The 26,735-nt window shown below is 40.4% G+C and overlaps 2 protein-coding genes across 10 annotated transcripts; one reads left to right on the top strand and one right to left on the bottom strand.

Annotated features, from left to right (window-relative positions):
* The first annotated feature begins 2 nt into the window (after positions 1 to 2).
* Positions 3 to 2,110, top strand: grcc10 (gene rich cluster, C10 gene). 2 transcript variants are annotated; one of them, XR_009523676.1, is made up of 5 exons: positions 3 to 143; positions 611 to 664; positions 824 to 1,000; positions 1,122 to 1,397; positions 1,877 to 2,110. XR_009523676.1 is itself a non-coding variant. In XM_060041672.1 (4 exons), the coding sequence occupies exons 2-4, from the start codon at positions 613 to 615 to the stop codon at positions 1,259 to 1,261; spliced, it is 369 nt and encodes a 122-aa protein (XP_059897655.1). In that variant the 5' UTR covers positions 3 to 143; positions 611 to 612; the 3' UTR covers positions 1,262 to 1,523. The 2 variants fall into 2 exon arrangements, 1 of the variants encoding a protein (XP_059897655.1); XM_060041672.1 differs by lacking the exon at positions 1,877 to 2,110 and having other exon boundaries at positions 1,122 to 1,523.
* LOC132449834 (cytospin-A-like) lies at positions 1,841 to 26,706 on the bottom strand. 8 transcript variants are annotated; one of them, XM_060041662.1, is made up of 13 exons: positions 26,560 to 26,706; positions 25,580 to 25,679; positions 8,851 to 8,942; positions 6,181 to 6,675; positions 5,620 to 5,693; positions 4,658 to 5,358; positions 4,479 to 4,563; positions 4,283 to 4,358; positions 4,147 to 4,183; positions 3,727 to 3,823; positions 3,414 to 3,530; positions 2,934 to 2,993; positions 1,841 to 2,667 (listed from the first exon to the last, which is right to left on the bottom strand). In XM_060041662.1, the coding sequence occupies exons 2-13, from the start codon at positions 25,612 to 25,614 to the stop codon at positions 2,578 to 2,580; spliced, it is 1,959 nt and encodes a 652-aa protein (XP_059897645.1). In that variant the 5' UTR covers positions 25,615 to 25,679; positions 26,560 to 26,706; the 3' UTR covers positions 1,841 to 2,577. The 8 variants fall into 8 exon arrangements, with proteins under 8 accessions (XP_059897645.1, XP_059897648.1, XP_059897650.1 ...); XM_060041665.1 differs by lacking the exon at positions 26,560 to 26,706 and adding an exon at positions 9,465 to 9,568 and having other exon boundaries at positions 25,580 to 25,686; XM_060041667.1 differs by lacking the exons at positions 25,580 to 25,679; positions 26,560 to 26,706 and adding exons at positions 9,086 to 9,156; positions 9,268 to 9,448.
* Between the last annotated feature and the right edge of the window lie 29 nt (positions 26,707 to 26,735).

The raw sequence follows: 26,735 nt of genomic DNA, 5'->3' as shown, positions 1-26,735 counted from the left end.
GGGTTTATTTTAGGTTTGTTTACCTCTCAATCGTCAACGTGTATATATCGGAATCCGGAACCAGTTGTCGTAAATACTGTCGTAAAGGTCCTAACGTCAAACATAACCAGGAACTTCACCGCCCGGTTTGTTTTCATCCTTTGGTGAGTAATATTTAACAACATTATCATGCGAAGTATAGTTGTATCCTCTTCGTCCACAATTTATAATAGTACATACGCCAATTGAATTGCCAATACAGTATGTGCTTGTTTTTCAATAGTCTTTACTCAAACAAGAGGCAGAGCATCTCCTTATCGATGACTGTTTGCTGTATTCTTGAATTTAAAACCACGCTCCCAGGTTGCATACCGTGGAAGTGAACTTGAATTTTGCAACAAAGAAGCTGCATAAATAAACCTAAAATGTTTACCGTACCCGTCTAGAATTGTACTAGAAATTATTTCAGTGGGTGTCATGAAAGATGGAAAATTCCATCCACGACATTTTGGTCTACAATCACGCCCACGCGAAAATTTGAATTCTGAATAGACATAGATGTAAATGTATTGCTAATTATGAGTTTATAACCTAATACAATGGTTATTTCCCCCGCCCCCGACCCCCCCAGAAATGGCCTCAGCTCCAACACCACAACTGACCCTTACTGTTGAGCAGGCCAGAGGTAAGAGCAATATACGTGTTTGTTACTCTTTATAATATATGTGATGTAGCTTTCTTAATTCTCAAAATTGTCTTACTTCCTCTTTCAGTTTTCAGATTTAGATATTACCTGAAATCTTTGCGATACTGAAAACCTTTTCCCCCGTTTGTGTACATACAGTGGTGCTTAGTGAGGTCATCCAGGCCTTCTCTGTACCAGAAAACGTTGCACGGATGGAGGAGGCCAGGGAAAGTGCCTGCAATGACATGGGGAAGATGCTGCAGCTTGTCCTTCCTGTAGCCACACAGATTCAACAAGAGGTTATCAAAGCCTATGGCTTCAACAATGAGGGAGAGGGTAAAGTCATATTTTCATTGTTTTATATATTGCACGTTAACTATTAACCATTCTGAATGATAGCTTGTCACCAGAAACCACCTGAATGTTTGTGCTGAGCTAATCCTGCCATTCTTTACAGGTGTACTGAAATTTGCCAGATTAGTAAAGATGTACGAAACTCAGGACCCAGAGATTGCTGCCATGTCGGCGAAACTGAAGTCCCTCCTGTTACCGCCCCTGTCCACACCACCGATTGGAGGGGCCATACCAGCCTCATGAGGAATGGAATGTCAGAATGGAAGCTTGTAACATTCATAAACTGCCAACTGGCCATTTGATTGCCCTTATCCATTGTTTCAGTCGTTCCAGAAGCCTGCCTGCACTACATCCCAATTTCATTGTTTAAATCCATGTTGTAAGTAGTGTTTTACCTTTTTACATTGAATGCATAATTGTAGTGAGGTTGCTGGAATGGTGTTATGGTCACCGTATTTATATATCAGGATCCAGGGCTCCAGACTAACTTTTTTCACTGTCTTTTCACTACTTATCACGTTGTGCGCAGGCTGTAAACAACCCACTAACATTCCCAGACCTAGTACTGAAGGGAAATTCTAATTGAGCGGAAGTACTTAGGCGGGCGGTGCCAGGCTAGTCGGAACACGGGTCAAATGCGGTTTTAAGTATTGCAGGTACGGGCGGGTGCGGGTTTGCAAAATAAGACCCGTGCAGGACTCTGGCAATGGCACTCTAGCCACCGGTCGGAAGAATGAGTCAATAGTTTGAAATCTTTCTCCTCCTCACAGAGACCTTTTACGTGCGCTCGATATTTAATCCCTAGGACCCTCCCCCCCTCCATTCCCTATCTTTCTCACACTCATTTACCTGCTACAGATGCCGGATTCGTTGACACGCCCCTTCCCCGTTTAACGTGTACAAATACAAAGTATAAAAAGGGCAAAATTCAGTCGCACTCAAATTTTGGTCGCAAAAGGCGACCATTTGGTTGCAGTCTGGAGCCCTGGGATCAATTGTTATGTCATTCACAATAACCCACTTAAATGCCACCATTTTATAGTGTGTCAGATATTGACAAATGCCTTTATGTATTAAAATTGTATAAGATAACTTTCCGTCTGTTCTGATCATCATGTTCAAAAACCAAACTGGCACCATTATAAATGTATACATATAACTTTATTATTGTGACTCGACGTTTGGAAACTGTTTATAGGTTGTAAATTGTTAAAAATTAAATAGCATCTCGTCTCTCACCCACTCACACAGTGAATACAATCATAAGTTTTACCAGGCCAGCATATAAACTTCACGTCCGGCCCCTCCCTCTGTTGTGCATCGAGTTTGAGAACAGATGTGACATGCATGACTGGAAGTGTTCATATAAATAAAAGATTCATAGATATACATTTACACACAAAATATCATAGTTTCTCATATTGCTTTGCGTGGCCCAGGCCATTTTAAAGAGATGTGGTTCTCGTGCTGCTCCCTGTGGAGGAGTGGTCCTCAGTCCTTTATGCTCGGGGATGGGTCACAACATTTGAAGGAAGCTTGGGGAGGTTGAAGGTGGTTGATCACATCTCAAAGTGGCGAAAGATGCCTTCAATGTATCCCAGTACCCTCTGCCAGTTGGGTCCGTCTGCTTTGAGCATCTCCTCCACCGTCTGCCACATTGCGGTCATTAAAAGCATGTCACAGATAAACCCCCAAGGTTCTAATGTTAAGGCCTATCAATAAAGTGCCATTATTAACATAGGCCCTGTTTTGTAATCAAATATTGATCCAAGATTGAAATCTGTTGTTTTGGATTTACAGTTAAACATTTATTTTTTATTGAAAATCATAATAACTGAATTGATATATCAAGAGTCTTGAGCTCTACCTAAATGTGATTGAGGTTAGAAAACTTTCTTTCTTCCTCACATCTTACCAGTGTGGCTGTGATTCCAATACTATTCCCAGTTTGGAAAGCAAGGTCCAGGTTTCCTTTCTGTAAGATTAGAAGAAGGAACCGAATCAGTCATAGACAGACCTTCCCTTGTCATAGTAGCACTTTGGGCCAAAAGGATCCTCTAGATTTTTATCGGTTTGGGAATCCTGCTCATTTATGTGTGTGTTGTCTATTAGTATAAATTGGCAAATGTTCCAACTTAGAGTACTTTCTGTTCTTAAAAGGACAAATTTGTCTCAGTGTTGATCTAAGAACCAGTGGCTGGAATCTGTCCTTTATCTGAATTTTAAGTTACTTTGATCAGTCTATACTATAAAAAATAAAAAGAAATACATATGGATATGCATAGAAAAATCCAGAAATATATAAATATTGGCATTTGAATGAGCTGCAACCTAAAATAACATGGAAGTCCCTTCTAGAACTGGAACTTTAGAACTTCAGAGTATTTTCTCTCACCTTGTCCTCAGGTGTGAGACTGCCGTATGGGACATGCGACGGCATGTAGGTGTGGTACACGGCGCAGAAGGCCAGGCCGTCCTCCCAGCTGCTGCTGAAGTTTGTGATCTCAATATTCTGTTCAAACACATTTTGATTTGAGAACATAGTAAACAGAACAACGTTCTTAAATTAAAAGGGTAATTACAACTTTTTTGTAGCACAAATATACTATTTGAGTTGGGCCGAGTTCAGAGATCCATCCCCGCTCAAAGGTCAAATTCAGCGAAAACTGTGTGCACTGTTGGACAGGAGTAACGTTTTAATCTCCAACCTTATATCCCTTGGTACGGGTTTGGCACCAGCGGAGCAAGGCGTTTCTCCTGGAGCCGCCGTGACGTCGTAGCAGAACGCTAAAGGCATCCTGAGGTCTGTGGAAGCAGCAGAACAGGGGAGTGTTTTGAGGAAAAGAGCGATTAACTCTTCTCAGGGGTCATGTTATGCCTTTCTTTGTAGGATCAACTCCTGTAATAAATGCATGTTTATGTCATCAAATTCTCTTTTTACAATCCCATTACTCCCAGTTGGCATCAGAGTGCTGCAACATCCATTTTACAGTTCACTTAATCTTTGTTTAAAATTTCGATTCAATGTATTGCTAGTCAAAAGTCGTAACCCAAAAGGTGGCACCAACTGTCATGTCTGCCATAATCAAACTAATCAAATTTCTAAACAACATAACTTGTTTTTTTACCTATTGGAATCAGGGTTTGGGTCCTCATCCGGCTTTTCTTCAAGCAAAACAAACACAGCAAACATTTAAAATAATCAAAACCAAAGAAAATGTAATTCAACGGAATATCGATGCCGTTAATACAACGTTGATTTACTTGTAGAAAAATTGGACCAACTGTCTTGCCGTTGCAGAAGCCTAGTCATCTTTTTCTCTTTGGCAGGCTCTTCCTTCTGGAAAAGGTTAGGAACAAACTTATCTCATTGCCATTGAACAGCAAAACCTTTTTTTATAAAACATTATGTGTTTAAACATGTCTGTTTAAAATTGTGCATGGATTTAATCCACTCTACCTTGCATAGCGGCAACGTTGAACTGTTGTTTTGGCAGGGGCTGCTTTTATTGGTGTTTTCAGGGAGAGGGAGTCGAGAAAGGCTCCTGAGAAAAGACAAAAAGAAAATCCCTTGATGCATGATTGTCTGTCATGTAATAAAACAAAGAGAGCCCGTTGAGGAAAGACCCGGCCACTTACCAGGATCTTTCAGAAAGCATCAAAACTCTCCTGTGGTCTGGAGTACCGATGCCTGCCTCCGCCTCCTTCTTCTTCTTAATGGCAGCCAAACTGAGAATGTAAGCCTCAGCGACACCCTTTCCAGCAAGCTGCGTCTTCTCCGACTCCAGGTCACCCTCCCCCCCGAGGCTCCCCACGCAGCCATGCCCTCCTCCGTCCTCCACACCTTTAGGTTGTGCCTCGCAATGTCCTTCCACGTCCTGAGCCTCCACATCCGTGTGCACCCCTTCAAGCAGCTTCTCCTCTAAGTCCTTCTTTCCCACCGCGACCAGTGCGCAGTTCTGCCGCCTACCCTCCTCTTTCCCGTCGTTACCCTGCTCCTCCTCCGAGGAGTCTCCCACCACATTCACCTCTGGCTCTGCTCCATCCTTCGCCAAACCGCGTGCACTGATTCGAGCGTCCGACCCCGTGTGCCCCCGCCGCCTCTCGGCGTTCAGCGTGGACAGCTGATGACGGGCGTCTCGGTGCTGGGCTTCCAGGTCCCGCAGCTCCCGGTCCTGCTCCTGCTGTCTCCTCAGGGCCTGCACCAGCCGGGCCTCCGCGGCGCCGTGGTGCTCCCGGAGCGCGTCCAGCGCCTGCTCGGCCTCCGCACGCAGCCTGTCCGCCACGGACACCGCCACCTGCAGGTCACGCTGGAACTGCAGCCACTCTGCCCTCTCAGTCTGCAGAGTCACAGGGGGAGCAGAGTTAAAGGACAATTCAGGTTGAACAGTTATGCATCTTAATAATCATTAACTTAACATTAACAATTAATATTCAAGTGAGATGATTTTTCTCCATAGTCATGTCCCTTCACAGTATGTTTATATATGAAAACCAATACAATTCTTGAACCGCATAGGTTGGATAACCACAGCATACATAGTTGCCTCTCTCAGTAACCAGTACTTGGGTGATGGAGCAAGATAGGAGATCCGAGTTACCCGTAGAGTCTCCTTTAAGCCGTTTACCTCCTCGACCAGCTCACCCCTCTCTGACACCAAGCGCCTGAGGAGCTCTGGCAAAGGTAGAAACACACAAGGCCCCTACTTTAAAAAACTAATACGAGACATCACATGATGGATTCTATGCCATTTTAGTCATTTGAGGAAGAGTTGTCGGGTAGTTAGTGTAGTATTAATAAGCATACCCATTAGGAGGCAGTTTACAACTACACAAAAAATAAAGTGTTTATTGTTCTTTCACAATCTAATATTTCATTGAAATAGCAAAATAAGAAGTATAAAACCCAAATTATATACCTAAATATCATTCCGTTCAAGGGATGGAGCTAGGCCTTGATGATTTGTTATTCTCGAGAGGAAAACTATATCGTCAGTTAAAATGTAATCCAAATCAGAAACAGACAGGATGACGGTATTCCTTAAAATTAAAACCAGATTGAAAAACAGTATCAGCTGGGTTAGCGAATTTCCCGAAGCTAAAACACTGCCATGTGCCCAACTTTCACAGTTCGGTTCAACAAGCAGACATTGTGGTCCTACCTACTGCTCCGACTGAGTCGTCAGGACCGGGGCTGAGGCCCAGCGAGGCCCTGTAGTACTCCATCAGACTCCGCATCACCAGACTCGTCTCCTGGCCCACCTGCTCGGCCCCCAGCGGGGACTCCAGCCCACTGTCTCTCTCCTGCCAGACTTGTTCCGTCGGCGAGCCCCAGGGCAGCGGCATTGGCGCCGGGCTGAGTGAGCCCACGTTCCCACAATGCTTTGCTCCCGCCTCTTCCTCTTCCTTTTTCTCGTGACTCAGAGACATCTGTGGAGAAGGTTGACTCTCCATGCTGATCAGTGCCCACTCCCCCTGAAGGACCTGCTGCCGCGGGCAGTTGCTCGGGGTCGGGGTAGGGGGGCAGGGACTGCAGGGGTGGCAGGGGGTCTGCATCTTGTTGGTGAAGACTGAGGAGGAGGAGGAGGCCAAAGCAGCGAGCTGGGCTTCTTCTGAGGGGCTCGTAGGAGGCGTGTGGAAGAAATCCAGAGGAGAACCTGGAAGTAAATACACATTACCCTGGAAGTTACTATTAACATACATTTTTTTTGTAAAAGAGCACAAAAAATTGAATGTATGATTGAAGTAACAATATCAACAGTAAACAGTTTGTATATCCAGAAATCAATACTGAAATGTTCCAATTCAGTATTGTGAACTTTCAGATGCTCTGATCTCGGTATCACTGGGACAGTGCATAAATGGTTAGAAATGAATGCTACCTCACTAGTAGGTTCTGTAGGGTGCCATGGTAGGTTGACGTGTGCAAGTATGATCAGTTGATATGTGGTGTTCCACAGGGGTCAGTTCTTGGACCTCGAATATTCTTGTTGTACACATACTCTCAGGGATCAATCATTGAGGCCACAGGTTTCTCCGACCACGGTCAGGTATTTAGACAAAATCCTGCCCAAAAGTGAGCTTCATACAGGCAGGACCATCCATCCAACATCCAACCAATCCATGCTCTGGTCATCTCATGGCTGGTATACTGTAATGCTTTGCTGGCCGGGCGAAAATCACTGCACAGGATTCAGAATGCTGAAGCACTTGACAACCACTTATAATAATTAAAATACTTTATATTGTCCAGTCTGTGTTTCTCAGCCTTGATTCAAGGTAGACAGTTGCCAGACCATGAATCAATGACTGCATGATTGATTGATGCGGTCGATTAGTTGAGCTTCTCTTGCCACTCTTTGATTGACACACACACACAGAAACACACACGCCAACAGGGTAAAGACATCCTGCCTGATCAGCAGGCACTGTTCAGAATTTTTTGTCTTCACCCAAATATTGAGCTTGAGATCCCACAGATGCCAAATGGATGCTGCCATTTTTGTTTGCTTGCCGTAATTATTGAAGTGTTGCCTTTGCACACACAGGGTTCTAATGTGCACCCTGCAGAAATTAAATGATTCTAGTGCTTTATTTCTACTCTGCTGTCGGGCCAGTCTGTGCTAATGCTAACTCAACAATCTGTCTGGATACGACTGTGTACTCATGAAGCTAATCTCTTCCCAGTCCACTCCTTGCAAACTGGGAGGAGGAAGAGCATCACTTATCTATTATTAGAATCCAAAACGAGAAAGAATTAATGAATAAAAAAAATAAAAAAATATATATATACGTATGGCAGAGGAAGGCGATCAAGTGTAAGAGGCGTTTTTTGAGTTAGTCAGAATTTGAGTTAGTTTAAAGGCACCCAGTGCAACTTTCGAGGCTTAAAAATAAACATTCAATTTCTAGTCTTTTTTACACGTAGTAAGTTTCAATAACTCCATACCATTACATACCGACATTCAAGCAGCAAAGATGAGACGTCGTTGTGTGGTGAGAACTGATAGAAAATCGATGACAACAACAATGCCGCCATTTTCTTTATTTTTTGTAACCTACAATAAATAAAGCAGGCTTCCAGTCAATGGAAAAATGGCTTCTCCCCACCGGCGATTGTTGTTGTTTACGATTTTCTATCAGTTCTCACCACACAACGACGTCTCATCTTTGCTCCTTGAATGTCGATATGTAATGGTATGGAGTTATTGAAACTTACTACGTGTAAAAAAGACTAGAAATGGAATGATTATTTTTCATTGAATGTTTACATAAAGTTGCACTGGGTGCCTTTAAGATATCACAGCATTTTTTAGCTGAATAAAATAAATGGTTTTGATTAAGGTAGAGATTCCCACATTCTACCTTAATTCACATGCACAATGGGACTCTGTAAAGAGGCACACAATATGAGAGTGTGGGAACCAGGAAGAAAATAGCTAGAAACTATTTTAACAGCTCAATAGACTGAACACAAGGAGACAATCGAACATTCATGCAATAATCTAAGATAAAATGTGTTTGTGCCTTCATTAAGAGTTAGAGAAGGAGGTTGTGCCATAACAACATATGCCAAAGCATTTATTCTATAAAATTTGTTGAAAACAGTTGAAAGATAATAATTAGTAATTAGGTGGAATATAAATTAAATGAAATATCAATTAATTCAGCAAGATTATATTGATAAAACGATTCGTTTTGTTAGTAGGAACAAAAAGCCCTATAGGCCAGAACCCTTAATGTTTCCAAAAGAAAACCTCCCCAAAAGTAATAGGCAGGAATACTAGTGTACTGGAATAGTTCACGTGAGCTTTGTATAGGGCAGACCATACCTGTATGGCCAATACTGTCCTTGCCAGCGTGGTTCCCCATGGTGGTCGGGATAGGGTCGAGGTAGTCAGTGGACGCTGGCTCCTCCGTTTGGCTGGTGGAGAGTGAGGAAAAATAATGGTCCATATGTATTTCAACAATAAAGGCTATTTCGGACATATGTTGTCCTCATATCCACCTAAGGATTGGGCATTTAATTTTGATCAACATGATAACATGTTAATCAATTAGGCCTACCCATGTTGAGAGTGTGGAAAGGGAAATAGCCTACGACATGTCTACACAGAGATGAGATTCCGAGGTGTAGGCTACGATGGAAACAAATAGACAGGCGGTATATCATAACCAGTGAGAAGCAGTAACACGAACGGTATGCTGTGAGGAAGGTAGCCTCCCCATTACACAGAATTTACACTGACAAATCAAGGGGTTAGTTATCCATGTGTCGTCCCCTCTGGCATCCGTGCACTTGTGGTTAAATGATAACCCCTCGGTTTAGTGTAAAACATGCTAGTTGCTCCAAAAGTTGTTTAGGTTAAGGAGGAAGGCAAAGGACTGCGTTTCGCACGACGCCTGCAGACTAAAGGACTCCTAGTTATTAGTTCCCGCAGCTTACCTGCCAACCTATCCGCAGTGAGCCTTCCGATGTGGTCAGTGACCGCCCGGCGTCTGACCCCAGACCTCAACGCTCTCCCCCCGTGAGGCTTCAATGGTCGCTAGCTTCACTTGCACACAGACACACACATCAACAAATGTATGTGTGATCATCACCAATCACGCCAGTCACATCAGTTGTCCACCCAGAGCTGAAGAAAAGGAAGCGCACACATGACAGCCTACACGAGCGTCAACTTTTCTATCGCATCACTCCCATCCCAATGCGACAAAAAGGAGACATGACGGTGGAAACAAACCGCCTGCGACGCCGCACCCCTAGATGGAAATATGTGTTGTGTTGGGACGGAGTCAGCAGCACCAAATCTATTCCAGTTATACGCTGTGTGTGTGGGCGATAATGTTTCTCCTTTGTATGCGGCGTGGTGTGGCGGCGGCCGAGCGTGTAGTGATTCCTTGCGACACTAGGCTACGCAGTTGAGACTGAGACGTTCTGCTGCGCCCAGCATTCCTTGCATAACTTTCATATTTCGTAACTGGTTCATTCATATTTTAGAACCGGTAAATCCATCATTCTCAAATCAACACCATGGCCGATGATTATTTATGATTATTATACACACACACACACACACACACACACACACACACACACACACACACACACACACACACACACACACACACACACACACACACACACACACACACACACACACACACATTGAACAGCTAATTAACAGCTCGGTCCAATAGGAGAACCAATCCAACACTATTTGTTGATGTGTTTGCTATATATACATGTCTACCCGGTCAACTGCTGTGCGATGCTGCGACCCATGTTGTCCTCTATTACAAGTAAATTGATGGGGCGTTGCCAGGAGAGCCGGCCCATCCAATATCATCCCACTGCAGACTGGAACGCCCCCTTCTTATTCTTCGTCGCCTTTCTCGCTGAACTGTATTAAAATGTCAAAGTGTACTACTCCGAAACTATGTAAATAGTGTTGTAAATAAACTTCCAAAGCTTTTCAAATCTTATTTGGAAGATAACTTCACATGGTGTGTCTTTTTACAATTTATTCGTTACCAGCATTCGTAGTGTTGATCAGCAGTGAAATAGTCTGCTATAAGACGTTGACGTCGCGTAGCAACCGAAGACGCTGGGGTTGACAAGTTACCGGACTACTACCCATGCAAGTGAACGGAGCGTTCGACGGCATTGAGAAGACCCGTATAAAGGCCTTTAAAATGTCTGTTTATGGCATAGATTTCTCCTCAGATTAGGCCAATAAAGCAATGATAACAAAAACAAAAAAAACACAAACGCTCGATCAAAGGCCCGGCCCGAGCGGCGGGCCGGGTCGGGCAATGAAAACCCTCATTGTTTAACATGAATTGGCTAAACAAATGACCACTGTAGCATATTTAAACACAATTCAAATTGTGCAGAGAATTATTTCCATTGGTCATTCTCAGTGGCGGCTGGCGATCGAACATGTTGGTGGGGCACAGTAACAGACAGGGGGTCTGAGGTTCCTCCCCCCCCACCATATATTTTTTTGAATTGAATAGATTTGATTTCCTGTATTCTGGTGCATTTTGGGGATGGCCACTACGTATTTACCTACTTTTCATTCAGATTCATAGCCTACATCCTGACTTGCAGGGCCTGGACAAGCTTACACTGCATACAGACCTACTTCATGGCCATTCCACCAGCCATTGCTATTTGACCCATTGTTGTTATTCTGATATTGAGACAAATCATGATCACTGTCCTATAGCGTCCATTGTTTGTGAGTCTCAATGTCTACTTCAAATGCAGTTAGAAATATGGGACAGTTGCTTCATTTTGTTTATATGCTACAGGCCGAAAGACTAAATTAATATGCAACTTACTTGCTCCTTTTAAGTATAACATTGCTTGGGGAGACCAATTCCTCCACTGAAAAGGGTGGAAAGTGCTTACAACTCTCTGCTAGGTAGCGATCTATGACACTGTTGTTTTTTATTGGTCGTCATGAAAAATACAAAAGGGGTAACACTGTCGATATTTATCAAATAAAACATAAGGGGTAACACTGCTGTTTTTCTTTGGTCGTCGTGAAAAAAAACACAAGGGGTAACACTGTTGTTTTAATCAAATTAAACATGAGGGGCAACACTGTCGTTTTTATCAAATGAAACATAAGGGGTAACACTGTCGTTTTTTATCGGTCGTCATGAAAAAAACATAAGGGGTAACACCGTCGTTTTTACCAAATGAAACATGAGGGGTGACACTGTCATTTTTCTTCGGTCGTCATGTAAAAAACCATAAGGGGTAACACTGTTGTTTTTGATTGGTCTTCATGAAAAAAAAAAAACAAGGGGTAACACTGTTGTTTTTTATTGGTCGTCATGAAGAAAAACATAAGGGGTAACACTGTTGTCTATGTCAAATAAAATATAAGGGGTAACACTGTCGTTTTTTATCAGTCGTCATGAAAAAACCATAAGGGGTAACACTGTCGTTTTTTATTGGTCGTCATGAAAAAAACATAAGGGAAATAATAGAAAAACACACATACATTCTAATGTCATGTATATCCTCTTTATTGATGATTGATCATTGTGAATTGTCTCCGCCTCAGTGGTGCAGTGGAGTGTACTCTGCCTAACCCACTGGCGACTGCGGCTCAAATTCTGTGGAAAACAAAGTATCTTTAATTTGAAACATAATGCTATCATGCACATTGCATTGTCATATATAACCACAGACTATTTTAAATTGTAAATCTCAGTGGGAAGTGGATAGAGCTGTGAGCTAACCCCCTGGAGACCGGGGTTCAAGTATGGTTGATGTCCTCTGTTGGAAGACTCTATTCTCTATTTCATGCGAAATATAAAGTCAAGTATAACCATTGTGTTGACTTTATTCGGTGTCTTGATGGTGCATTGATAAGTTTGGCGGTTAATACTCTAAACAGCTCAGGTTCGGATCCCTGCAAAATCGTCGACAGGGGTACCGCTGTTGTTTTTTATTGGTCAACATGGAAAAAACATGAGGGGTAACTCTGTCGTTTTTTATCGGCCGTCATGAAATAACCATAAGGGGCAAACCTGTCGATATTGATCAAATAAAACATAGGGGGTAACACTGTTGTTTTTCTTTGGTCGTCGTGAAAAAAACCATAAGGGGTAACACTGTCGTTTTTTATTGGTCGTCATGAAGAAAAACATAAGGGGTAACACTGTTGTCTTTGTCAAATAAAATATAAGGGGTAACACTGTCGTTTTTTATCAGTCGTCATGAAAAAACCATAAGGGGTAACACTGTCGTTTTTTATTGGTCGTCATGAAAAAAAACATAAGGGAAATAATAGAAAAACACACATACATTTTAAAGTCATGTATATCCTCTTTATTGATGATTGATCATTGTGATTTGGCATCGCCTCAGTGTTGCAGTGGAGTGTACTCTGCCTAACCCACTGGCGACTGCGGCTCAATTTCTGTGGAAAAGACAATATCATTAATTTGAAACGTAATTCTATCATGTCTATTGCATATATTGTCAAATATAACCACAGACATATTTAAATTATAAATCTCAGTGGGAAGTGGAGAGAGCTGTGAGCTAACCCCCTGGTGACCGGGGTTCAAGTCCGGTTGATGTCCTCTGATGGAAGACTCATATCTCTATTTCATGCGAATTATAAAGTCAAGTATAACCATTGTGTTGACTTTATTCTGTGTCTTGATGATGCATTGATAAGTTTGGAGGTCGATTTTTATCGGCCGTCATGCAATAAACATAAGGGGTAACACTGTCGATATTCATAAAATAAAACATAGGGGGTAACACTGTTGTTTTTCTTTGGTCATCATGAAAAAAAACATAAGGGGTAACACTGTTGTTTTTTATTGGTCGTCAAGAAAAAAAACATAAGGGGTAACTCTGTCGTTTTTTATCGGCCGTCATGAAATAAACATAAGGGGTAAACCTGTCGATATTGATCAAATAAAACATAGGGGGTAACACTGTTGTTTTTCTTTGGTCGTCGTGAAAAAAACCATAAGGGGTAACACTGTTGTTTTTTATTGGTCGTCATGAAAAAAAACACAAGGGGTAACACTGATGTCTTTGTCAAATAAAATATAAGGGGTAACACTGTCGTTTTTTATCAGTCGTCATGAAAAAAAACATAAGGGAAATAATAGAAAAACACACATACATTTTAATGTCATGTATATCCTCTTTATTGATGATTGATCATTGTGATTTGGCATCGCCTCAGTGGTGCAGTGGAGTGTACTCTGCCTAACCCACTGGCGACTGCGGCTAAATTTCTGTGGAAAAGACAATATCATTAATTTGAAACGTAATTCTATCATGTCTATTGCATATATTGTCATATATAACCACAGACATATTTAAATTATAAATCTCAGTGGGAAGTGGTGAGAGCTGTGAGCTAACCCCCTGGAGACCGGGGTTCAAGTCCAGTTGATGTCTTCTGTTGGAAGACTCATATCTCTATTTCATGCGAATTATAAAGTCAAGTATAACCATTGTGTTGACTTAATTCGGTGTCTTGATGATGCATTGATAAGTTTGGAGGTCGATTTTTATCGGCCGTCATGAAATAAACATAAGGGGTAACACTGTCGATATTCATAAAATAAAACATAGGGGGTAACACTGTTGTTTTTCTTTGGTCGTCATGAAAAAAAACATAAGGGGTAACATTGTTGTTTTTTATTGGTCGTCAAGAAAAAAACATAAGGGGTAACTCTGTCGTTTTTTATCGGCCGTCATGAAATAAACATAAGGGGTAAACCTGTCGATATTGATCAAATAAAACATAGGGGGTAACACTGTTGTTTTTTATTGGTCGTCATAAAATAAAACATAGGGGGTAACACTGTTGTTTTTGATTGGTCTTCATGAAAAAAACCACAAGGGGTAACACTGTTGTTTTTTATTGGTCGTCATGAAGAAAAACATAAGGGGTAACACTGTTGTCTTTGTCAAATAAAATATAAGGGGTAACACTGTCGTTTTTTATCAGTCGTCATGAAAAAACCATAAGGGGTAACACTGTCGTTTTTTATTGGTCGTCATGAAAAAAAACATAAGGGAAATAATAGAAAAACACACATACATTTTAATGTCATGTATATCTTCTTTATTGATGATTGATCATTGTGATTTGGCATCGCCTCAGTGGTGCAGTGGAGTGTACTCTGCCTAACCCACTGGCGACTGCGGCTAAATTTCTGTGGAAAAGACAATATCATTAATTTGAAACGTAATTCTATCATGTCTATTGCATATATTGTCATATATAACCACAGACATATTTAAATTATAAATCTCAGTGGGAAGTGGTGAGAGCTGTGAGCTAACCCCCTGGAGACCGGGGTTCAAGTCCAGTTGATGTCTTCTGTTGGAAGACTCATATCTCTATTTCATGCGAATTATAAAGTCAAGTATAACCATTGTGTTGACTTAATTCGGTGTCTTGATGATGCATTGATAAGTTTGGAGGTCGATTTTTATCGGCCGTCATGAAATAAACATAAGGGGTAACACTGTCGATATTCATAAAATAAAACATAGGGGGTAACACTGTTGTTTTTCTTTGGTCGTCATGAAAAAAAACATAAGGGGTAACATTGTTGTTTTTTATTGGTCGTCAAGAAAAAAACATAAGGGGTAACTCTGTCGTTTTTTATCGGCCGTCATGAAATAAACATAAGGGGTAAACCTGTCGATATTGATCAATTAAAACATAGGGGGTAACACTGTTGTTTTTCTTTGGTCGTCATGAAAAAAAACATAAGGGGTAACACTGTTGTTTTTGATTGGTCGTCATGAAAAAAAACATAAGGGAAATAATAGAAAAACACACATACATTTTAATGTCATGTATATCCTCTTTATTGATGATCGATCATTGTGATTTGGCATCGCCTCAGTGGTGCAGTGGAGTGTACTCTGCCTAACCCACTGGCGACTGCGGCTCAATTTCTGTGGAAAAGACAATATCATTAATTTGAAACGTAATTCTATCATGTCTATTGCATATATTGTCATATATAACCACAGACATATTTAAATTATGTATCTCAGTGGGAAGTGGAGAGAGCTGTGAGCTAACCCCCTGGAGACCGGGGTTCAAGTCCAGTTGATGTCTTCTGTTGGAAGACTCATATCTCTATTTCATGCGAATTATAAAGTCAAGTATAAACAAGGGGTAATACTGTCGTTTTTTATCAGTCGTCATGAAGAAAAACATAAGGGGTAACACTGTCGATATTGATCAAATAAAACATAGGGGGTAACACTGTTGTTTTTCTTTGGTCGTCATGAAAAAATAAATAAGGGGTAACACTGTTGTTTTTTATTGGTCGTCAAGAAAAAAAACATAAGGGGTAACTCTGTCGTTTTTTATCGGCCGTCATGAAATAAACATAAGGGGTAAACCTGTCGATATTGATCAAATAAAACATAGGGGGTAACACTGTTGTTTTTCTTTGGTCGTCGTGAAAAAAACCATGAGGGGTAACACTGTTGTTTTTTATTGGTCGTCATGAAAAAAAACATAAGGGGTAACACTGTTGTTTTTTATTGGTCGTCATGAAAAAAAACATAAGGGGTAACACTGTTGTTTTTGATTGGTCGTCATGAAAAAAAACACAAGGGGTAACACTGTTGTTTTTTATTGGTCGTCATGAAGAAAAACATAAGGGGTAACACTGTTGTCTTTGTCAAATAAAATATAAGGGGTAACACTGTCATTTTTTATCAGTCGTCATGAAAAAACCGTAAGGGGTAACACTGTCGTTTTTTATTGGTCGTCATGAAAAAAAACATAAAGGAAATAATGGAAAAACACACATACATTTTAATGTCATGTATATCCTCTTTATTGATGATCGATCATTGTGATTTGGCATCGCCTCAGTGGTGCAGTGGAGTGTACTCTGCCTAACCCACTGGCGACTGCGGCTCAATTTCTGTGGAAAAGACAATATCATTAATTTGAAACGTAATTCTATCATGTCTATTGCATATATTGTCATATATAACCACAGACATATTTAAATTATATATCTCAGTGGGAAGTGGAGAGAGCTGTGAGCTAACCCCCTGGAGACCGGGGTTCAAGTCCAGTTGATGTCTTCTGTTGGAAGACTCATATCTCTATTTCATGCGAATTATAAAGTCAAGTATAACCATTGTGTTGACTTTATTCGGTGTCTTGATGATTTATTGATAAGTTTGGAGGTCGATTTTTATCGGCCGTCATGAAATAAACATAAGGGGTAACACTGTCGATATTCATAAAATAAAACATAGGGGGTAACACTGTTGTTTGTCTTTGGTCGTCATGAAAAAAAACATAAGGGGTAACACTGTTGTTTTTTATTGGTCGTCGTGAAAAAAAACATAAGGGGTAACTCTGTCGTTTTTTATCGGCCGTCATGAAATAAACATAAGGGGTAAACCTGTCGATATTGATCAAATAAAACATAGGGGGTAACACTTGTTTTTCTTTGGTCGTCGTAAAAAAAACCATAAGGGGTAACACTGTTGTTTTTTATTGGTCGTCATGAAAATAAACATATGGGGTAACACTGTTGTTTTTTATTGGTCGTCATGAAAAAAAATATAAGGGGTAACACTGTTGTTTTTGATTGGTCGTCATGAAAAAAAACATAAGGGGTAACACTGTTGTTTTTTATTGGTCGTCATGAAGAAAAACATAAGGGGTAACACTGTTGTGTTTGTCAAATAAAATATAAGGGGTAACACTGTCGTTTTTTTATCAGTCGTCATGAAAAAAACATAAGGGGTAACACTGTCGTTTTTTATTGGTCGTCATGAAAAAAAACATAAGGGAAATAATAGAAAAACACACATACATTTTGATGTCATGTATATCCTCTTTATTGATGATTGATCATTGTGATTTGGCATCGCCTCAGTGGTGCAGTGGAGTGTACTCTGCCTAACCCACTGGCGACTGCGGCTAAATTTATGTGGAAAAGACAATATCATTAATTTGAAACGTAATTCAATCATGTCTATTGCATATATTGTCACACAACCACAGACATATTTAAATTATAGATCTCAGTGGGAAGTGGAGAGAGCTGTGAGCTAACCCCCTGGAGTCCGGGGTTCAAGTCAGGTTGATGTCCACTGTTGGAAGACTCATTTCTCTATTTCATGCGAATTATAAAGTCAAGTATAACCATTGTGTTGACTTTATTCGGTGTCTTGATGATGCATTGATAAGTTTGGAGGTCGATTTTTATCGGCCGTCATGAAATAAACATAAGAGGTAACACTGTCGATATTCATAAAATAAAACATAGGGGATAACACTGTTGTTTTTCTTTGGTCGTCATGAAAAAAAACATAAGGGGTAAACCTGTCGATATTGATCAAATAAAACATAGGGGGTAACACTGTTGTTTTTCTTTGGTCGTCGTGAAAAAAACCATAAGGGGTAACACTGTCGTTTTTTATTGGTCGTCATGAAAAAAAACATAAGGGGTAACACTGTTGTTTTTGATTGGTCGTCATGAAAAAAAACATAAGGGAAATAATAGAAAAACACACATACATTTTAATGTCATGTATATCCTCTTTATTGATGATTGATCATTGTGATTTGGCATCGCCTCAGTGGTGCAGTGGAGTGTACTCGGACTGTGGCGACTGTGGCTCAATTTCTGTGGAAAAGACAATATCATTAATTTGAAACGTAATTCTACCATGTCTATTGCATATATTGTCATATATAACCACAGACATATTTAAATTATAATTCTCAGTGGGAAGTGGAGAGAGCTGTGAGCTAACCCCCTGGAGACCGGGGTTCAATTCCAGTTGATGCCTTCTGTTGGAAGACTCATATCTCTATTTCATGCGAATTATGAAGTCAAGTATAACCATTGTGTTGAATTTATTCGGTGTCTTGATGATTCATTGATAAGTTTGGAGGTCGATTTTTATCGGCCGTCATGAAATAAACATAAGGGGTAAAACTGTCGATATTCATAAAATAAAACATAGGGGGTAACACTGTTGTTTTTCTTTGGTCGTCATGAAAAAAAACATAAGGGGTAACTGTCGTTTTTTATCGGCCGTCATGAAATAAACATAAGGGGTAAACCTGTCGATATTGATCAAATAAAACATAGGGGGTAACACTGTTGTTTTTCTTTGGTCGTCGTGAAAAAAACCATAAGGGGTAACACTGTCGTTTTTTATTGGTCGTCATGAAAAAAAACATAAGGGGTAACACTGTTGTTTTTTATTGGTCGTCATGAAAAAAAACATAAGGGGTAACACTGTCGTTTTTTATTTGTCGTCCTGAAAAAAAAGAATAAGGGGTAACACTGTCATTTTCTATTGGTAGTCATGAAAAAAACCATAAGGGGTAACACTGTCATTTTTTATCGGTCGTCATGAAAAAAACATAAGGGGTAACACTGTCGTTTTTATCAAATGAAACATGAGGGCTGACACTGTCATTTTTTATCGGTCGTCATGAAAAAAACATAAGGGGTAACACTGTCGTTTTTATCAAATGAAACATGAGGGCTGACACTGTCATTTTTAGGTTTGGATCCCTGCAAAAACGTCGACAGGGGTACCACTTTCGTTTTTTATTGGTCGTCATGAAAAAAAAACATAAATGAAAAAAAAAAAAAAATTGTCCCTGTCAAATAAAATATAAGGGGTAACACTGTTGTTTTTCATCATTCATCATGGGAAAAAAACACAAGGGGTAACACTGTCGTTTTTATCAAATGAAACGTAAAGGGTAACACTGTCGTTTTTTATATGTCGTCATGAAAAATCCATAAGGGGTAACACTGTCGAAATGTATCGAATAAAACATAGGGGGTAACACTGTCGTTTTTATCAAATTAAACATGAGGGGTGACACTGCTGTTTTTTTTCGGTCGTCATGAAAAAAAACATAAGGGGTAACACTGTCGTTTTTTATCGGTCGTCATGAAAAAAGACATAAGGGGTAATGCTGTTGTTTTTTATTGGTCGTCATGAAAAAAAAATAAGGGGTCACACTGTTGTCTTTGTCAAATAAAATATAAGGGGTAATACTGTCGTATTTTATTGGTCGTCATGAAAAAATACATATTTGAAAATCATGGGAAAAAAACATAAGGGGTAACACTGTCGTTTTTATCAAATGAAACATAAGGGGTAACACTGTCATTTTTTATCGGTCATGATGAAAAAAACATAAGGGGTAACACTGTCGTTTTTATCAAATGAAACATGAGGGCTGACACCGTCATTTTTAGGTTTGGATCCCTGCAAAAACGTCGACAGGGGTACCACTTTAGTTTTTTATTGGTCGTCATGAAATAAACATAAGGGGTAAACCTGTCGATATTGATCAAATCGACAGGTTTGACAGTGTTACCCCAGTGTTACCCCATAGGGGGTAACACTGTTGTTTTTCTTTGGTCGTCGTGAAAAAAAACATAACGGGTAACACTGTCATTTTAATCAAATCAAACATGAGGGGTAACACTGTCGTTTTTATCAAATGAAACATAAGGGGTAACACTGTCATTTTTTATCGGTCGTCATGAAAAAAACATAAGGGGTAACACTGTCGTTTTTATCAAATGAAACATGAGGGCTGACACTGTCATTTTTAGGTTTGGATCCCTGCAAAAACGTCGACAGGGGTACCACTTTCGTTTTTTATTGGTCGTCATGAAAAAAAAACATAAATGAAAAAAAAAAAAAAATTGTCCCTGTCAAATAAAATATAAGGGGTAACACTGTTGTTTTTCATCATTCATCATGGGAAAAAAACACAAGGGGTAACACTGTCGTTTTTATCAAATGAAACGTAAAGGGTAACACTGTCGTTTTTTATATGTCGTCATGAAAAATCCATAAGGGGTAACACTGTCGAAATGTATCGAATAAAACATAGGGGGTAACACTGTCGTTTTTATCAAATTAAACATGAGGGGTGACACTGCTGTTTTTTTTCGGTCGTCATGAAAAAAAACATAAGGGGTAACACTGTCGTTTTTTATCGGTCGTCATGAAAAAAGACATAAGGGGTAATGCTGTTGTTTTTTATTGGTCGTCATGAAAAAAAAATAAGGGGTCACACTGTTGTCTTTGTCAAATAAAATATAAGGGGTAATACTGTCGTATTTTATTGGTCGTCATGAAAAAATACATATTTGAAAATCATGGGAAAAAAACATAAGGGGTAACACTGTCGTTTTTATCAAATGAAACATAAGGGGTAACACTGTCATTTTTTATCGGTCATGATGAAAAAAACATAAGGGGTAACACTGTCGTTTTTATCAAATGAAACATGAGGGCTGACACCGTCATTTTTAGGTTTGGATCCCTGCAAAAACGTCGACAGGGGTACCACTTTAGTTTTTTATTGGTCGTCATGAAATAAACATAAGGGGTAAACCTGTCGATATTGATCAAATCGACAGGTTTGACAGTGTTACCCCAGTGTTACCCCATAGGGGGTAACACTGTTGTTTTTCTTTGGTCGTCGTGAAAAAAAACATAACGGGTAACACTGTCGTTTTAATCAAATCAAACATGAGGGGTAACACTGTCGTTTTTATCAAATGAAACATAAGGGGTAACACTGTCATTTTTTATCGGTCGTCATGAAAAAAACATAAGGGGTAACACTGTCGTTTTTATCAAATGAAACATGAGGGCTGACACTGTCATTTTTAGGTTTGGATCCCTGCAAAAACGTCAAAATGAAACCTGAGGGGTGACACTGCTGTTTTTTTTCGGTCGTCATGAAAAAAAACATAAGGGGTATCACTGTCGTTTTTTATCGGTCGTCATGAAAAGAAACATAAGGGGTAACACTGTCGTTTTTTATCGGTCGTCATGAAAAAAGACATAAGGGGTAATGCTGTTGTTTTTTATTGGTCGTCATGAAAGAAAAATAAGGGGTCACACTGTTGTCTTTGTCAAATAAAATATAAGGGGTAACACTGTCGTATTTTATTGGTCGTCATGAAAAAAAACATATTTGAAAATCATGGGAAAAAGACATAAGGGGTAATGCTGTTGTTTTTTATTGGTCGTCATGAAAAAAAACATATTTGAAAATCATGGGAAAAAGACATAAGGGGTAATGCTGTTGTTTTTTATTGGTCGTCATGAAAAAAAAATAAGGGGTCACTGTTGTCTTTGTCAAATAAAATATATCACTGTCGTTTTTTATCGGTCGTCATGAAAAAAAACATAAGGGGTAACACTGTTGTTTTTTATTGGTCGTCATGAAAAAAAATAAGGGGTCACACTGTTGTCTTTGTCAAATAAAATATAAGGGGTAACACTGTCGTATTTTATTGGTCGTCATGAAAAAAACCATATTTGAAAATAAATAAATAATTGTCCTTGTCAAATAAAACATAAGGGGTAACACTGTTGCTTTTCATCAGTCATCATGGAAAAAAAACATAAGGGGTAACACTGTAGTTTTTTATCAAATGAAACGTAAAGGGAAAACACTGTATAGAATAGAATAGAAACACACGCACGCACGCACACACACACACACACACACACACACACACACACACACACACACACACACACACACACACACACACACACACACACACACACACACACACACACACACACACACACACACACACACACACACACCAATCAGATGGATCCGACCGGGATTTCCGTTGCGATGGGTTTCCTCCATCAGGGACTTATACAATAAACAAATTATGTAAAACAAAACCCCTCTTTCATTTTAAAATAATAGTATGCAAATATGTTGAATAGGCCTCCATCTTTGTTATACTTTTAAAATGTTCCTATATAGCCTATTTTATAGCACCTTGATTCCCCCGGCACCTATGCCAGGATCCTGTTTGTTGATTTCAGCTCGGCATTTAACACCATCGCCCCAGCTCTCCACCAAGACAAGCTAACACAGCTGAACGTGCCTGAGCCCACCTGCAGGTGGATCACTGACTTCCTGTCAGACAGGAAGCAGCGAGTGAGGCTGGGCAAGCTTGTCTCGGAGCCTCGGACCATCAGCACTGGAGCCCCCCAAGGCTGTGTGTTCTCTCCTTTACTTTTCCCCCTCTACACCAACAACTGCACCTCCAGCCACCCCTCTGTCAAACTCATAAAATGTGCGGATGACACCACCCTCATTGGATTAATCTCAAATGGGGATGAGGCCGCCTACAGAAATGAAGTCGACAGCCTGGCTTTCTGGTGCAGCCAGAACCACCTGGAGCTGAACGCTTTAAAAACTGTGGAGATGGTAGCAGATTTCAGGAGGAGCCCAGCCCCAACCATCCCCCTCATCATGTGTGACTCCCCAGTTAACATGGTGGAGTCTTTCAGATTCCTGGGAACAGTCATGGCACAAGACCTAAGGTGGGCGGAGAACATCACCTCCAAAATCAAGAAGGCCCAGCAGAGGATGTTCTTCCTTCGACAGCGAAAGAGATTCAACATGCCGAAGAAAGTGATGGTGGAATTCTACACAGCCATCATTGAATCCATCCTCACCTCTTCTATAACCATCTGGTTCGCTGCCTCTACTGCAAAGGATAAAAGCCGACTGCAGCGGATCATTCGGTCAGCCGAGAAGGTAATCGGCTGTGACCTGCCGTCTCTTCTGGACCTGTTTCACGGACCAGCAAGAGAGCAGGGAAGATCATCGCTGATCCTTCTCATCCCGGTCACCACCTATTTCTGTGTCTCCCATCCGGCAGAAGGTTCCGGGCTATTAAGACCAAAACCTCTCGCCACTTGAACAGTTTTTTCACCACGGCAGTTGGGCTCACAAACAAGCCCCCTGCATCACAATGACTCTGGGTTTACGTACTCAAACTAACTTGCCCTTCTATGCCCAATTATTTATTATTATTTATTGTTATCTTAAAAAACATTTGTCCTTTGTTCTTGTTTATGCTTTTTTGTTGTTATGTTATGTCTCATGTCTTATGCACCAACCACACCAAGTCAATTTCCTGTATGTGTGAATATACTTGGCCATTAAAAAGAATTCTGATTCTGATTACATACTGATATTTTAAAACAGGAATGCGAAATGCGAAATGCATCATGGGATATTTAACAGTCCCAAGTCCACACCATGGACATATTGGGCTAGCGGCTAGCCCCACCAGGAAGAAAAATAATCTCCGTTGACTTCAACAGAGAAACACTCTGAGAATGCGCATTTCAAAGTTTCCAGTCCAATACACATTGCATTGGGCTGGTGGGGCTAGAGCCCCTCTTGCACCTCCCGACGAACTCAGCCTTTCTGGGGAGATTATTTTTTAAATATATATATATATAAAAAAATATATATTATATTTTTTATATATATTTTTTTTTTCATTTTCTTTTTCTTTTTCTTTTTTCTTGTGAGAGTAGCGACTTACCCCTAATGACCAGTCGCCACTGGTCATTCTGACCGGGGACATTTAGAATTGTCGGTCCTCCTCATTTTTTTTTTTGGTCCTCCTCAACGGAAACTCTGCTATAAACACCGAACCCCTTCTTCTTCGCACGGCTGTCCACTTCCGGAACATTCGCTAGTTCGATTTTCTCAAACAGCAGTTTCAAGTACGGGTAGCATAGAACTAACGTTAGCCAAGTGGGGGCTCCATGATTGCTAAATCTAACAAGAGAGGTAAAATTGCCATTAAGGAAGGCTTCGCAGTATGCCTTGCGAAACCCAGTATGCCTTTCGAAACACCTCGTGTGATTGGTCGATGAAACGCTAGCAGGAACGCCTAAAGGGCGTTCTTGTGTCATGACGGAAACGCCCAAGCCTGCAGCTGGACCCTTCTCGGCCCATCTGGTACACGTCATTGAGACGCTTCCATAATTGAGTCCCCTCCATAGTAAATGGTCTCGTCTGATTTAGAGCCCTTGCAAAGTAGTTGCAAAGTACTAAAATTTTTGCATATTCGTGTGCTTCTCTTTTACAAACAACCCATCGCAATTGTGCATGATAGCTCCGGTTTCTTACCATAGCCACAACCGAAAATGTATGAATTGGTATCGGAAGGAAGGAGAAGGAAATTAACGAAGAAGAGGGTGGCCGTTGCCCGATTGTTGTACTTTGCAGAATTTAATTACAACCATATTCCTATAAAGCCCTCCTAGCTTAAAACCATAGAAAACAACCTGCAGCCTACAATGGGCAGTATAAACGGCAGTGCTGTATAAAGTGGCAAGGCACAGGCCTACTTGAGTAAAATAACCCATTTGTTATAAATTGAGTTATTTGAAAGTGAATCACGTAGACGTTTATCTTCTAGTACATAGGTAAACATTGGCAGTAGTATGGTCAAGGGTCATCGTCTGCAGTAGTCATCCACTAGCGGCACTAGTGGGTGAGTTGTTCATACTGCTGCTGTTGCTGAAGCATCTGGTGAAAATTACAGCAAATATAATTTAATATTATGTGCCTCAATTTGTGAGTGAGATTGGCAAATGTTTGCATCCATATATTTTTTTTCTGAATTTATTTTGTAGCGAGTTGCGATGAATCCACTTCAATTGTATTGGAGTAGGCCTACAAGTAGACTTTATTTTTGTAGTCTGGTAAATGGGCAAGTTGACCGAAATATAAGAACTAAAGGTACTCCAGAAAAAAACGGATGACTTCATTGATCCTATTGGAAATTAATTGTTTTAAGTTGCTCAGTTCAAGCCAGAAACAAGTAAACATAAAATACAGCTCATGCATTGTATATTCATAGATAACATAGGCCTATAGATCTAACCAACAGCAGAATGTCATAAAACATGCTTGTACAATTAACTATAACTGAAGCTAAGGTAAATTATGTTAGCGTCTTGCAGGTACTAAATTGCAGGAATATTGCGCAGGTCACCTGGATAGGATAAATAGTAGAATGACTTAGTTTAAGTGACTGAATTAAATTGAAAATAGACTACAGAGTTCAAAGTGACTCCCTCAGTAGTGAGAGGTGTTAAAGAGTGATGGCCACAAGCATGTTTTTGGGGAAGCATTACACCATCTTCAATGGAACAGGGCTGTCTACACAGACCTTGATGTAGTCCGTGACGCCGTCTGGGAGACCATCAAGACTACCCTCCTGGCTCGCACAGTGCCTCCCAGTCAGTGGCCTCGTAGCAGTACTGGATCAACTCAAGCACCGTAACCAAGCATTCACTCGTTGTTACTTGTCTTTACACTGTTTAGCTGGAACAACCATCCTAGATCTGGGTGGACACTCCCATATTGGATGTCACTGTTCTTTGAATATAAATCTCAAAAACATTTTCCATACAATGGTGGTACGTTTGTAGTAGAGGTATGCTGTTCAGAGAGTGGATAATATCATTTGATTTGATCTTGATTTGATTTATTTATTGATGTGATCTATTTATTGCATTGATATGTTGAAATTCATCCTCTGCATTGAACCCATTTTGCTATAAGCAGTGGTAACAACTGGGAAGCACTATCTAGTAGTGCCCTATCTAGGCTATCTACAGCTGTATATTACAATAAGAGAATGTCAAGTGGACTTTCAATCAGCTCTTTAGAAAATAAAAATAAAATTATTGGTTTAATGTTTTCGCTTTTGTATTGTATTTCAATAATTAACCAATTTAGATCAAGATAATCGAATTAAAGAATATCTAACATTATGGAAAGTTATTGCTGGTGTTAACACCATGCTGCCTAGCTTTGCCCAGCATGGTAGGCCTATAACAAAGTGCCACGTTCACACCAAAAGCGACGGGTCGGCGCGGCTCCATCCTTCACAAATCACGTCCGCGACGGATTTGTGACTAGTAGGCCTACTCGCGCGTGTTCATTCGCCCTAATCCCGGACCAAGCAGTCCTACTATTTTATAGCAGAATTTATGGGAGATTTATTGGTTTCATATTGGACAACTTTTTTTTGTTTGTTTAACTTTATTACGATTTTTTTCTTAGGCGTATGGTTAGGCTACATCTTAAACGTGTCCTTTATTTAATGTATAAAGCAAGATAACATTAGCATATCGATTATCTTACATGTGGCGTAGTTGAAGTGACCAACAATTAAGAAAAATGGCGCCTGATGTGAGCCAGCTGAGCAGGGATAGCGCTGCCGCCGATGACTGAAGCCCCGCGCCGAGCGAGATGCAGCGGCCACAACATCCACAACACCGCGGCACCCCAAGTCCCACATCTCAGCGGGGCTAAAAGCC

Source organism: Gadus macrocephalus, chromosome 21 (genome assembly GCF_031168955.1).
Source record: "Gadus macrocephalus chromosome 21, ASM3116895v1".
NCBI classification, from domain to species: Eukaryota; Metazoa; Chordata; class Actinopteri; order Gadiformes; family Gadidae; genus Gadus; species Gadus macrocephalus.
The sequence above is the reverse complement of the archived record's forward strand: the minus strand, read 5'-3'. Positions and strand labels throughout refer to the sequence as shown.

What these genes read in the sequence shown, in the direction of transcription:
- LOC132449834 (XM_060041660.1), bottom strand. Translation starts at nt 9,007, where the DNA reads ATGTCCGAAATAGCCTTTATTGTTGAAATACATATGGACCATTATTTT. An exon ending in CCCGTACCAAGGGATATAAG is followed by an intron (nt 3,531 to 3,726) that starts GTTGGAGATTAA and finishes GTGTTTGAACAG; the next exon opens with AATATTGAGATCACAAACTT. An exon ending in TTGGAATCACAGCCACACTG is followed by an intron (nt 2,668 to 2,933) that starts GTAAGATGTGAG and finishes GCAATGTGGCAG; the next exon opens with ACGGTGGAGGAGATGCTCAA.
- grcc10 (XM_060041672.1), top strand. Translation starts at nt 613, where the DNA reads ATGGCCTCAGCTCCAACACCACAACTGACCCTTACTGTTGAGCAGGCC. An exon ending in TACTGTTGAGCAGGCCAGAG is followed by an intron (nt 665 to 823) that starts GTAAGAGCAATA and finishes GTGTACATACAG; the next exon opens with TGGTGCTTAGTGAGGTCATC. An exon ending in CTTCAACAATGAGGGAGAGG is followed by an intron (nt 1,001 to 1,121) that starts GTAAAGTCATAT and finishes CATTCTTTACAG; the next exon opens with GTGTACTGAAATTTGCCAGA.